Source organism: Diceros bicornis, chromosome 32, assembly GCF_020826845.1.
Source record: "Diceros bicornis minor isolate mBicDic1 chromosome 32, mDicBic1.mat.cur, whole genome shotgun sequence".
Classification (NCBI taxonomy): domain Eukaryota; kingdom Metazoa; phylum Chordata; class Mammalia; order Perissodactyla; family Rhinocerotidae; genus Diceros; species Diceros bicornis.
In genome coordinates, this window is record NC_080771.1 from 31,025,466 (window position 1) to 31,039,958 (window position 14,493).

Below are 14,493 nucleotides of genomic sequence, written 5' to 3' on the forward strand. Positions count from 1 at the left end.
AAGAATGAGCTACAGGCACACGCATCTCACAGACATTACGCTGAGCCTAAGAAGCCAGACAAAAGCATATCTGCTATGTGCTTCCATCTGTAAGAAGTTCAAGAACCAATCTATAGCATAGATGCCAGAGCAGTGGACCGCTCCAGGCAGTGCGGACTAGGAGCGGGCAGAGGAGCCCTCAGGGGGTCCCATATCTTGACCTGGGTGGCGGTGACACAGGGCTGTGCCGATGCAAAACTAAATCCAGCTGAACCTTCAGACTTGTGCCCTTTTACACTTTACACATTTTACTGTTTATGTAGTATGCCTTAACTCTAAAAAAAGATAGGAGGGGAGAGAGAAAGAGAGAGAGAATCCAAGACTTTGGGAAGGCTGGACCGGCGGGGGCTGTGCCCTGGTCTGGTCCTGTCTCAAGCCCCCCGAGGAGTCCTTGCACCCCAGCCTCTTCTAGCAACTTCCCGTTCCCAGGCCGGAGTCCTGTACTCTGGGGGCTCCTTGCCATTCCTTCTGCTGAGAGTACCTGGTGCTGCCCTACCCGCCTGGAGACCCTGCTCACAGGTCACTTCTGAGAAGCCTCCCCCAGTGTCCAGAATGTTCCTCCCCTTCCTGCCCTTTGTTCCTTACACCCCTCAATTATGGTGCTTATCACTTCATGTCATTACCTTTGTACACCTCTGTCCCCCCCGCCAATCAAGAGGCTCACTCTGGCATGCCCTGGTTAGCTTGGGGCTCCCAGGCCAGTGTCTGGCAGAGCCAGTGGGGGACGTGGTACTGTGGATAAGGACCTGGCTTCTAAGTCAACGACGTGACCAGCTGTGACCTGGCCTGCTGTTTAGCTGCTCCGAGCCTCCCTTTCTTCCTAGTGGTACTCATCTCGCAGGGTCCTTCGGAAGCATCAGTGACATGGTGCCTGAGGACCTGGCATTTGGGGTATGCTTGATCCATGCGAGCTGCTGTGGTCCTTCAAAATGTTTGCTGACTCAGTGGTTAGAAATGTGCTTTGTGTCACGGCCCTCAAGAGACTTGATCAACTGCTCCGATGACAAAGGTCCCTGGTGGCACAGATGCCAAGCAGCACGCCCCAGGGACCCAGATTTCCATACATCTTCCTGTACTCGCAATGGTGACTGGGGTTGGAAGGGTCTGAATATGGAAATATCAGTCCTTCACTCTATTATTAAACCTCTTGAGCCATTTGGCCATAAAAGGGGGCAGCTGCCATGGCTGAACTCATGATTAATGAGCCAAACGTGCCTCCTGACAGTCTCCACGGAGCACGATCTGTGGAGAACAGCCTTGACCTGCCCTGGACACTGGCCCTGCCCTCATGGCCCAGCCTCCAGGCGCCTCTCTGCTGAGGTCTGGGCAGCGGGGAAGGGGGGCCAGTGGCTCTTCCTGCCTTCTTAAAGATACCACGGGCCCGGGCCGGCCCCGTGGCTTAGCGGTTAAGTGCGCGCGCTCCACTACTGGCGGCCCGGGTTCAAATCCTGGGTGCGCACCGACGCACCACTTCTCCGGCCATGCTGAGGCCGCGTCCCACATACAGCAACTAGAAGGATGTGCAGCTATGACATACAACTATCTACTGGGGCTTTGGGGGAAAAAAAAAAGGAGGAGGATTGGCAATAGATGTTAGCTCAGAGCCAGTCTTCCTCAGCAAAAAGAGGAGGATTAGCACAGATGTTAGCTCAGGGCTGATCTTCCTCACACACACACACACACACAAAATCTATAAAAAACAAAAAAAAGATACCACGGGCCCTAGGCGGCCCCTCCCGTGCCCCCAAGGAGGGCTGGGCTGTGAGAGGACTTGGTTGAGATGGAACAGGAGGAGGTCGGTGAGCCTGGGGAGCCAGTGTCCACGTGCACATGGCCCAGAACTTCCTGGAATGCCATCTGGGGCTGACCCTGACCATCCACAACTGATGGGGTCCTGCTTGTCATCGGTCATCCGCAGCTGGGGGTTCACTCGTGTGCCAGGCTGACTGCAAGCCAGGGCGCTCTTCTCTGTTCCATCTTTCTGGAGTAATCTACGAGTGATGGAGGAATTTGGAGAGCCTTTGTGCAAAGCTGCTTCTTCCTTCTGGCTCAGACTTGAAAATAATCGCCTGGCTATCCTAAGCTCTACTTAGCACCTGCCACCATACTGGGCATTTAGCTCATTGACCTCAAACGAAGGAACCCCCACCTCATCGCGTCCTTGCCCACAGTGCCCTCCTGGCCTTTTTTCTCAGGCCACCTCGTGTGCCGTTCTTTTGGGGTGACTGCATAAGAGCAGGTACCTGTATTAAGTTCTTACAAGGCGCTGCCCTGTACACACTTAATTGCTCTCCACAAACACCCTTATGATAGGTATACTGTTACCTTTTTTTATTGGGATGTAATTCACATACCATTAAATTCCCATATGGGTCATATGGAAATTCTATTTAACTGTTTGGAGAATTGCCAGACTGTTTTCCTGAGTGACTGCACCATTTCACATTCCCACCAGCAGTGTATGAGGGTTCCAGTGTCTCCACATCTTCTCCAACACTTGTTGTTGTCTTTTTTTTTTCTTTAAGAGCCATCCTAATGGGTGTGAATACTATCTCACTTTCACAAGGGAGAAAATGGAGGCTCAGAGAGGCCAAGTGACTTGCCTAAAGCCACACAGCCAGCACGTGGTAGAGCCTGGATTTGACTCTAGAACTTCTGATTTTTCAAAAAATCTTTTTATTGAAGTATAACATACACACAGAAAAGTGCACACGTCGTGCCCTGCTTATGCGTTTTAACAAAGTGAACACACTGTGTCACTACCAACCTGAATCAAGAGCTAGACCAGTACCAGGCCTCCAGAAGCTCCCTCTCGCCCCTTTCCAGTACTGTCCCCCTCCAGGGGCAGCCAGTAGGGTCACCAATTCGTCTCAGTTTTCCCAGAACTTTCGTGGTTTTAGTGCCAAACATCCGCTGTCTTGAGAAACCCCTCAGTCTCAGGCAAACCAGACAGCTGGGCACCCCAGTAACCAGTGCACTGTCCTCCCACAGTGTGGAGGGAGTTTTGCCCGTTTCTGAACTTTGTATAAATGGAAGCATACAGTGTGTGCTTCTGTGTCTAGTTTCTTTTGCTCAATATTGTTGTGGTTATGTACTGTCGAGTCGGCTCCGACGCCTGACGACCCATGAATGAGTGATGTGCACAGGGTCCTGTCCTCAGCAGCCCTGCTCAGCTCCTGTAAACTCATGCCTGTGGCTTCCTTTATGGAGTTAACCCATCTCATACTTGGTCCTTCTCTTCCTGCTGCCTCCATTTCTCCCAGCATCGTGGTCTTCTTTGTACAGTTCATCCACGTGTTGTGTGTAGTCGTAGATCATTCCTTCTCACTGTTGTTTAGTGTTCCACTGGGTGAGTATATCATGATTTCTTTATCCATTCTTCTGTTGATGGGCATTTGGGTAGTTTCCAGTCTGTTCCAGTCTGGGCTGCCTGGTGCTCAGAGATCATTTGTGTACGGGTCTTTGGGAGAACATATGTCAACGTTTCTTCGTAGGAGTGGGAATGCTGGTTGCAGGGGACGTGTATGTCCGGCTTTAGCGGATACTGTTGCACAGTTTTCCAAAGTGGTTTAGCAATTTAACAATTTCCACCAGCAGTTTAGGAGCATTCCAGCTGCTCCGTATCCATGCCGACACCCCATTGTCATTGGAGCCGTTCTGCTGAGGACAGTGTGGTGGTGTCAGACTGTACAGCCCCTGATTTTTAACTCACTAGCTATTATAGACAAAGGCCAGGACATGGAGTCCAAAGGTCTTGGTTCTCGTCCCACTTCTGTCCTGAATGGCTGTGTGTGGTTGGCCAAGGCATGTACCTGCTCAGAGCCTCCATTTCTGTCTGTCGCGGGTGAGGGCGATACCTGCCTCCCCGGAGGGCTGTGGGCTCCAGGGGGCTGGTGAGGTGGGAAGGGCCATGCAGATGTGGGAGGCGGGCAAGGATGCCAGCAGTGGTGCACCCAGCCTGGGAGGTCCTGACACTAGGGCAGGAGGACAGATGCCTGACATCTGTGCCCACTGTCAGCTCCGCTGGGCCTGAGAGGGGGCTGGGGCCAGTGCCTCCATCCAGGCTCCCTTCCAGACTCCCTCTGAGCCTTGATCAGTTGCTCAGCTCTCAGGGACACATATTTCTGTCCATCTACCCCCCGGCCCCATTTTCCTGGGTCATCTCTCTCCTCCCTGACTCATCAGCTCCATGATTGTAGGGCTGTGTCCCTCCCCTTCACTGCCATGTCCCCAGGCCCTTGTTGAATGACTGCATGAATTCAGTCCCAAGGTGACCGTCACACCAGCCACATTTCAAGTGCCCAGTAGCCCACAGGTGGCTCCTATGCTGGGCAGTGCAGATACAGAGCACTGCCATCATTGCAGAAAGTTCTATCAGACAGTGCTGATCTCAAGTTATTTATGCTATGAAAAACAGAATAATTACCCCCACCACCAAGAAAAGAAGATCAAACAAAACACCATAAACACAAGAAGGATGTATTTTTCTCGTAAGAGATTTTCTCACTCAAAAACCAGTTCCTTTTACTTTACACATAATTCTAATGAGCTTGGCACTCTGCTTTCACAGGCACAACAGCAGAGCAGTAACCTTTTGAGGGTCGGGTGTGGGGAAAGATACGCTGGCAGCAATAGGAAGTAGCCACTTAGCATCAAGACAACGATTGGAGAAGCCGTTCACAACGGACGCAGTCCTTCAGACTCCGAGGCCGGTGGCGTAGTAGCAAGCAGCTCTCTGCACCCCAGTGGCACCGGGAGCATTGCTGGCTGCAGCACAGCTGGCCAGTGGGTGCGGTAATAACAACAGGGGCCCGGGGGCAGCGAGAAAAGGTTAAATTATGTTCGGTATCTTTGGTTTACAGAAACACGGGGAGGGGGAGTGGGAAAGGCATTTGAGGAGATTTGCTCTGGGACCGGGGCCCAGACGGGCGATCGAGCAGCAGATTGTTACCCGCCGCTTTGCTCTTGCTGTACGACTTTCCCTTTGTGGGATTAAAGAGAACATCCAAATATTTGGACAGGCCTTTCCCAAATGAGCATGTGTGGGTTTCTGCCCTTGAGGCCGAGTTGAACCGTAGGTGGCCAGAGGGAAGCAGTGGGAAGGCAGATTCTGAGACCCCCGCTGTGCCGCGTCCAGCTCTGGCCTCCTCTCTGGTCCCGGCTCCTTTCTGCGTGCGTGCTTTTGCAATGTGCACGCACGCAGGTACACACGCTGGAGTCTGGATCTGGCTGGAGGAGTTCCGTAGAGCGTAGGGATGGAGGTCACAATCCTGGGGGTTGTGACATTGAATCCAGGGTCTGTCTCTTAAAAACAGGAGCCTGCAACATGTCATTATCTCTCCGTGCCTCAGTTTCTTCTTCTGTAGCATGTGGATAAATAGGGACAAATACAGCTGCCCCTCCCACAGTGTTGTTGTGTGGTTAAATGAGATAATATATGTAAAGCCCTTAGCGTGGTAACTGCTAGATAAATGTCAACCAGGGCACCTGTGCCTTTCTGTGTGAGTGGGGTATCGATGTGAAATGTCCAGAACAGGCAAATCCACAGGGACAGATAGCAGACTAGTGGTCACCAGGGACTGGGGGTGGGGATGACAGAGAGTGACCACTTAATGGATATGGGGTTTCCTTTGGGGGTGATGAAAATGTCTTAGAAACAAACTGAGGTGAAGGTTGCACAGCATTGTGAATGCACTATATGCCACTGAATTGTACATTTTAAAATGGTTGTTGCCTAATCGTGTGTCACGTGGATTTTATCTCAGTTTTTAAAAAGCAGCAGGAGGTAAAGACTGAAGCTCCCTCCCTCAATCCAGGCCACTTCATGGGACCACCACGGAGTAATGGTGTCATCACTATCATTATTGTCGTTGTTGTTGACTGTTCAGGGTGGGGCTGGAAGGGGCTCCCCTGCCCTCCGACCTGGCTCCCTCCATTGAGGCCGGGGCAGGGTGGGGTCCAGGAGCGAATCCTTCTTTGTGCCAGTGGGGCCTTGCCGTGTGGAATCAGGCTGTGGCATGGGTCCTCCTGCATGATGATTCAAGTGACTTCCATTCGTGGAGAGAGGAGACGCATCCCTAGCGTGGCGCACCCATCAGGCAGCCAGGGCGGCAACCCCCCCATGGCAGACAGCCTGCTGTTCGCAGCCCAGGGCCCCAGCTAAGCAAGGTTTCCCAGCCTCCCACGTCCTCCAGCCTTGGGAGCATGCTTGTGGAGGGCGAGTGTTTCCAGACCAGCTTCTCCTCTTGGGGTCTGGGAGCCTCCTCCCTCTCCCGTCCCCAGGAACCGTGCTGCGCACCTTCCTGACATGTGCCTTGAGTCAGCCTGAGCCTTGTCTTGGGGGCCTCCGACGTCATGATTCATAAGCACTTTTAGAGAAATCCCCATGGAAACCAGCAGGCAGTTTAGACGAGAGGGAGCTGGCTCCCCAGAAAGGCAGTGGGAGGCAAAGACTGGGGGCCTCGTGGGGGGCGCTGTTTCAGGGGCCTTTGGTCACCCCACTCGCTGCCCACTTTGACACGTGGGAAGTCCAAGAAGGTGCCCAGTTTGGGATGTCAGCTCTGAAGGCCTTCGGGAGTCACTGGGGGCCCTGACGAGGCCCCTCAGGCCCTGCTTTCTCTAGGCTAGACCCCACCAGGGAAGCAGCTCATCCCAGTAACAAAAGCAGAGGGAAAGTCTTCTCTTCCAGTCTGACAGACACCGACACCCCCAAACTAGCCCCTCATCAGTCCCAGAGAGCAGAAGGACAAAAGACCCCTGAGCTGATCCCCAGCTCCCACGGGAAAGCAGCGTCCCCAAGAGCCAGGACCCCGGCTTGCAGACTTCTGTGATTCCACCACCTGCCCAGTGTGGCCACCTTGTGGGTGCTTGGCTACCAGATGGTCACACTGAACTCACGTGGGTCAGAGCATGGCTTCTAGCAGGACCCAGTCAAGGTGGGGACCCAGGATAAAGGCCACCAAGTCTCAACCAGGGCTCCCCAGTTCTCTTTAGTATCTCTTTAATGAGAACAATCTGGCAACAACATAAAATAGGCTCTTACCCTTTGTCCCAGTAATTCCATTTCTGGGAATCTGGCCTAAGGAAATAATCCTAAATATAGGGTAGAAAAACATGTTTCACAAGGATGTTCACTGCGGAGTTGTTTATAGTAGCATAAAATGAAACCACTGCACTGTCCATGGGGGAGGGGGTAGGAGTGATGATAAAATAAATGGTGGCTGAATATTTTATAGCCACTAAAATGGTAGTTCTGGAGATTATTGTTCAGAATATGGGATGTGCATACAATGTAACATTATGTGAAAAAAGACAAGTTATAAAATCATATGTACTGTAAGATTTGGGCTCTGTAAAAAAACTTATAATCAGGAAGGTAATATACAAAGTGCTAATGAGTGGTCTTGATATGATATTATCTGAAAGATTTCGTTTGTTCATCATCTGCCAAATTATCTTGATTATTCATGCATTGCCTTACTCAGGTTTGGGGTGTAATTTACATTCAGTAAAATTCACCCTTTTAGTGTACAGATCTGTGAGTTTCCACAAACATGTACAGTCAAGTAACCACCACCACAGTCGAGATATAGAATATTTCTATCGCCCCAAAAAGTTCCCCCATGCCTCTTGGTAACCAGTCCCCTCCTGTCCCAGCCACTGGCGACTGCTGCTCTGATTTCGATCCCTGTAGTTTTGCATATTCTGAGATGTCATATAAACGGAATCATACAGGACAGCTCGCCCTGCTTTTACAAGTAGAAATAACTTTTAATCTGTTTATTGTTCTCTTAGATGTACCTCTTAGAGCTGGATTTCCTCGCTTCCCTCAAGTGGAGGAGAATTTAATTTTTCTTTCTTATCTAACTCAGCCTTTACCCCATGCAGGAATCTCTTCTCCACTTTAGCTCTGATCGGCATGTTCAAATGACCAGGAATTATCAGTTATCTGTGAAATCGTCCCCACAGTGTGAAAGTACTGAGGATGAAGGTCCTTGGTCGGCGGTGGCTCACACCCGGATCCACAGCGCAGTGTGTGGGGGCTCTCAGTCCCGCTCTGTCCCGTTTCCCTTGCAGGCCTCGTGGCTCCTGCCTGGGCTCTGTCGGCGACGATGATGATAGTAAGAAGAATAGTGGCGGCAGCAGCAGTTAATTTTTCTTAATAAACTTTATTTTAAAACAGTTAGAGATGTACAGAAAAGTTACAAAGATGGTACAGAGAATTCCCATGTACCACACACCCCCTTTCCCCAATATTAATAGCTTACAACAGCACGATACATTTGTCACAACGAAGGAACCGATATTGATATGCTGTTGTTCAAGTCCACACCTTATCCGATTTCCTTCATTTTTACCTCATGTCCTTTCTCTGTCCCAGGAGCCCACAGTCGGGATGTTTAGTCATCCGGTCTCCATAGACTTCTCTGGCTGAGACAGTTCCTCAGACTTTCCTTGTTTTGATGAGAACTGTTTTGAGGAATGTCCCGCAATTAGGGTTTGTCTGAGGTTTTTCTCATGGGTAGACTAAAATGATGGGTTTAGGGGAGGAAGACCCCAGAGATCAGGTTTAGTCTTTGTCACCAGAGTTCATTTTGCTGAGCTTTTCAGTATATTCCAAATGCTGTGCTAAACCCTTGACAAATTGGATCTCCTTTAAGACTCCTAATAATTCTGGTAAGTTCTCCTTTTACCACTGGAAGAAACGGGCTCAGAGAAGTGCAGTAACTTGCGTAAACGCACACAGTAAGTGGTTCAAACACAGGTCTCATTGATTCTCCAAGTTCTGCTTTTAGCCAATACTGCTTCAAATGGTGGGAAAGCAATACATCTGCTTTTTAAAAACAGTATGTATTTATTTATACCCAGCCTTTCCCCAAAAAGCCTGTGTTGCAACTTCTAATTAAGGCCACATTGAGGCAGCTAAAGCAGGGTCATGAGAAAGGCAGACGCACGCGGTGAGCGAGCCCTCCCTTGTGTCAAATCACACGTCTCAATAGCAGTCATCTCCTGGAACGTGTTGCCACAGGCTCGGTGCGGGCACTGGGCAGCACAGAGCCTCGTCGTGTCTCAGGGTTTCCGAGGAGGCTGTGATGGGAAGTAGAAGCCTCGAGGTCTTCTGCTTATGTGTCCAAGGTGCGATTCTAAAGAAGCAAGGCTGGCCGTTCCTTGCTTTGGATCGAGTTCACCCCTTTGTGGTCACACTGCAGCCTAGCTGGGATTCTCAGGACGGGTTTTTGTGTCTCTGTATTGTTTGGTGTGGTCTGGCAGTTTTCCGCATACACTGGTCGCCAGGTCTTAGCCCGTGTCCTCTGGCCTCTGTGCATATTGAGGGGTCAGCAGGCAGGGGTTTGAAGGCCAACCAGACCTTAAAAAGGGAGAGAGGCGATGTGGGCCACCAAGGAAAGGCCTTTGGCACAACCAGGCACCCAGGTGTCATTGCTTCCTACAGGAGATTTTTAAAACATTAATTAATTTACTTTTAATATTTTAATTTAATTTTTGAGCATAATAACCAAAAAAAGCATCTTCCCAAGTGTGTTATGCATAGTGACTATAAGTAATACACGGATGAACATTTTTTATTTAGGAAAATGTTCCTTCATTTATTAAGAAAATAACAGTCACCTCCTAAACGACAGGCTCTGTTTAGGCACTTGGAGCAGAACAGGTGAGAATCCCTGCTGTCGTGGGGCTGAATCACCAGCAGGGCAGAAGACAGTCAGCAGCACGCACAGTAAACATTTGAATGTGGGTTTGGAAAATCAGCCTATAACCGAGTCCCCAGGCCCCTGGTTTCACTGGTACTCTCAGGACAAGACGTGCTGTTAGGGCTGAGTCATTTATTGCAGAATTTCGAGAACGTAATAGTGCAGGGGCTGCTGGAAGAGGGCAGAAGGTGAAGGGGAGCCGACACCTCTGCCTCTGGGATCCGTGCATAGAAGCATCTTGATCAGACATGCAGCCGCCTGGGTTCATGCTGAGGGGTGGGCCGTGTGCTGGTGAGAAAGGCAGGATGAACTTGGCTGCCTCCCCATCCCCCCAGGGGGTGAGCAGTCCCATCGCTCACCTGGACCTGTGCAGGAGCCTCCAGCCTGTTCCCTGCTTCTACCAACTCCTCCCAGATATGCTGTGAAACTTACCTAAAGCCCCTGCCATGTCCACCCCCCGGGGAGTGGTACCAGGACCCCGAGCTGGGCCTACACGTCCCTCTGGGAGTGGCCTGCCCATCTCTCCAGGGCATTTCTTACCCTGGCCCTGCCTCCCTGAACACTCCCAGCTTCTTCCTGCCCCTGGGCCTTTGCACTGGCCGTGGGCTCTGAGGCGCACCTTCCCTCCATCTTTCCGCGGAGCTCCAGCTCATAGCCTCCTGTCACCACACCACATTTTGATTCTTGATGCAGCACTTGCTACTGTCCAGTAGTTTATTTATTGGGGTATTTTGTTTGTTTGCTGTCTCTTGCCCCCACTGGGCTCCTGTCTCACTCACTGCTGTATCCCCAGCACCCAGCTGGAGCCTAGAACATAGTGGGTGCTTAATAAATATTTGTCAGATGAATGGACGAGCGAAGAAATGAATGAACAGATCAGCTGATCAGTCACTCTTCCTTCCTGAGCTGGTGACTGATTGTTGGATCAGGGAAATTTGAGGCAGCTTAAGCCTTCGTGCTCTCCGCCTCCACCACCGCCACCAGATCTCAGCTTCGGCAGACAGAAATCGAAATTGCAAAACCTCCTGGAGGTCCTAAATCCTATGGTAAAATTACCTTGTTGGGCCTTGGATTTGAAACCGCACCTGCCTCGTGCTTGAGCACAGCATAGTGGTCAGGGCACTGACTCCAGAGTCAGTAGCTGAGTTCAGTCCTGGCCGCACCCCTTCCCGGCTGGGTGACCTTGGGCAAGTCACATGACTTCCTGAGTCTCAGCTTCCTCATCTGTGCAATGGGGATGTCCCTGGCACCTGCTCCGTAGGACTGTCATGAGGATTAAAGGAGATGGCACTTGCCACGTGCCTGGGGAGTCTTGTGTGTGTCAGGTTTAGGAGATATTAGCTGCTGTTCTCAGCTGTGCTACACTCGCCTCTGATTCTGCTGAAGTCTGACTTCTTGGGGCCAGAGTGACAAGGACACTGCTGGTCCCTGGTAGCCAGTGCATCCCCTTGGCGCCTTCTCTCTGTGACGGTGGAACTCACTCACAGAGCAGTGAGTGGCTGTGAATTTCTCTCGCCCCACTCTCACCGCAGAGCTGACCGAGGATAGATAGCTTTATCCTTCTTTCTTTCAACACAAGTTCTTGAGCCCTCGCCATGTGCCAGGCACTGGGGAGAGAGAGCAAGGACCAAGACAGGAGCCTGACCTCCCGGAGTGCAGCCTGGCCAGCAGGCAGACATCAAACAGAGGGCACACGATACAAGTCCACAGTAATTAACCCGGGTGTGGTGGGCACAGAGGGCACGGGGGGGATGTGACCCGGTGGGTTATGGGTTCCACAGGGTTGCAGGTTCCCCCCAGAAGTCCCATTGAGCTGAGACCTGGAGAGTGGAGGAGGAGGTGCCAGGGGTGGGCCCACAGCCTTTTTGGGATGAGAGCAGGCTGAGTTTTTGGTGTTGTCAGTGGGCCCGTGTCAGGGAGCACAGAAAGGGAGAGAAGTTCCCAGGGTGGGGTGGGAGTGGCTGGAGGCAGAAGCGAGACCAGACCTGTAGGCCTGTTGATGGGGGATGGGATCGCGGATTTTGTTGTTGGGCCACTGGGAGCCATTGAAGGATGCTCAGCAGGGGAGTGGGGGTTGGGTTTGCCGACTTGGAACGTGGCCCTGGGTGCTGAGTGGAGAGCGCGTATCTGTGCGGAGAGACAAGGTGGGGAGACCAGTGGGGGGCTGTGACTGCTTCCTAGGCAGGGAAGGGTGGCAGCTTGCGCACAGTGAGGGAGGGAGGGATCCAGGCTCCACCCTGCGCTGGGCCCCATGGACGCCAGGAGAACAATCTTCGGGCCTTCCCTCAGGTGCCCCAGTCTAGTCCCCACTGGGTGCCTCCAAGCACGTGTTTCCCCCACTGCCCCTCCCCTCCAGCTGGACGCTGCCAGCTAGGAAATTCAGAGTTCCTTTGGTCTCTGAAGTTGCTGGGTTTCTGTACCAGCTCAGTTTGCTTGTTACCAGTGTGGGGATGTTTTCTGGAACCTTCTTCTGAGGAGCAGATGTTGTGCCTGATCTTGTAACCCATGCATGTCTTTTTTCTTTTTTTGCTGCAGCCAACTGGGTACATGGAAAACTCGGTCTCCTACAGTGCTATTGAAGATGTTCAACTGCTGTCCTGGGAGAACGCCCCAAAGTACTGTTTACAGCTCACGGTTCCTGGGGGAACGGTCCTCCTGCAGGTAGGATAAATAAACACGAATGAGGGCCGGCCCCGTGGCTTAGCGGTTAAGTGCGCGTGCTCTGCTGCTGGTGGCCCGAGTTCAGATCCCGCGCGTGCACCGACGCACCGCTTCTCCGGCCATGCTGAGGCCGCGTCCCACATACAGCAACTAGAAGTATGTGCAGCTATGACATACAACTATCTACTGGGGCTTTGGGGGAAAAAATAAATAAATAAAATTATTAAAAAAAATAATAATAATAAATAAATAAACACGAATGAGCAGTTCTGCCCCCGTCCCCGCACTCACCCGCCTGTCTTTCCTCCAAGGGAGACGGCCAACTGTCAGGAGGAAAGGTTAACTTAGGGAGTTTTTTCCTCCAAGTATGAGAAAGGGGTAAACTGGGGCTCACAGTGGGGAAAGGAAAAGGGAATGTGCATGGATTGAGCTCCTACTGCATGCCTGCGACAGTCTAGGAGCTTTACGTGTTGTGTTTTTATTTTTCTTAAGAAACCTGAGGGGCCGGCCCGGTGGCGCAAGCAGTTAAGTGTGCGCGCTCCGCTGCGGCGGCCCAGGGTTCGCCGGTTCGGATCCCGGGCGCGCACTGAAGCACCGCTTGGCAAGCCATGCTGTGGCGGCGTCCCATGTAAAGTGGAGGAAGATGGGCACAGATGTTAGCCCAGGGCCAGTTTTCCTCAGCAAAAAAAGAGGAGGGTTGGCAGATGTCAGCTCAGCGCTGATCTCCTCACAAAAAAAAAAAGAAGAAACCTGAGAAGTAGGTCTTCTGATCTCCTTTTTACAGATGAGGAAACTGAGGTATATGGGCTTGTTGTTAGGCCTTAAAAGGCTGTAAAAAGCAAGTAAGCAACAGATGCTACCTTTTGCTTTATTTGAGCGAGGAGATTTCTTACTTCTCACTGATCAAAGTCTTTTGAGACTTTGATTGAAAGTAGGAGCTGTCTCCTGGGAAAAGTGTGCATTTCACGTGTGTTGGTCAGGACTGTTGTTTGGAAATGATATAGACATTGTTCAAATTATCTGAAGCAAAAAGAGGATTTGATGCTATAAATATATTAAAGTAACTAGTCAGGCAAAGCTGGATCCAGGAGTCAAATGAGATCATTAATATTCAGTGTCTCTCTCTCCGTCTCCTGGCTCTGCTTCTGTGTTGGCTTCATTGTCAGGCAGGATCTCTCCATATGGTGGGAAGGATGGACTTCTCGCAGTCTCAAGCCGCATTCTTGGATCTTGTAATCCTTTAAAATGTGACAGCCCTTTTTCCTTCCACTGTCTTTCTATCAAGTCTCATGGAAGGTTCCCGAGTGGCTCTGCGGTAGTCCCTTCACCCCAGGGAATGCCCTGCCGTGGGTTACGTGCCTACCCTTGACCACAGGCAGTTGTGCACTTTCATAGCCCTACCAGGACCCTGGGGCCAGGGAGAGGTGGGTCCACCAAGAAAGGAATTGTGGCAGAAAAACGTCACATGGCCACTGCAGTACATACGTGTGACATGTTCTGTATCATTTCAGGGAGAGCCACCCCAATTTCCAGCAGGGATCCCAAGTCAGAAACCCCTCGTCTAGAGAGAAAGTACTCTCTTGTCATTGGGAGAACGGTCTGTCTTGGCCTTTCTTTTAGGAGCATTTTCTTTCTAACTTTGTCACTCCAGGGAGACCGGCTCTGAGCCCAAAGAGAAGTTCCTTAAAACCTGTTTGAAAAGTGGCCATTGGCAGGGCCGGCCCCATGGCATAGTGGTTAAAATTCGGCATGCTCCCCTGTGGCGGCCTGGGTTCGTGGGTTCGGATCCTGGGTGCAGACCTACTCCACTCATCAGCCATGCTGTGGCGGCAACCCACGTACAAAATAGAGAAAGATTGGCATAGATGTGAGCTCAGAGCTAATCTTCCTCAGCAAAAAAAAAGGGGGGGGCCCACTGGATTGTGTAACAACATTGGGGCCAAGAGGCACGCAGTTCGGCCTCTGAGGAATGCTGAGCTCTACATGCTGAGTGTAACAGCTAAACACCCTTTCGAAAAATCCCGTTCTTTACTGTCATCTCTTGGAGGACACTCAAACACACCTTCCCTGCCCGTGTCCTTTC

The 14,493-nt window shown here is 51.3% G+C and overlaps 1 protein-coding gene across 1 annotated transcript in view; it reads left to right on the forward strand.

The window, feature by feature from the left end:
• Window positions 1-14,493, forward strand: part of CMIP (c-Maf inducing protein) — a 241,356-nt gene that overhangs the window by 133,986 nt on the left and 92,877 nt on the right. The window contains exon 2 of the mRNA XM_058528354.1: window positions 12,285-12,410. Coding sequence (XP_058384337.1) covers window positions 12,285-12,410 — 126 coding nt within the window. The remainder of the gene's footprint in view (window positions 1-12,284; window positions 12,411-14,493) is intronic.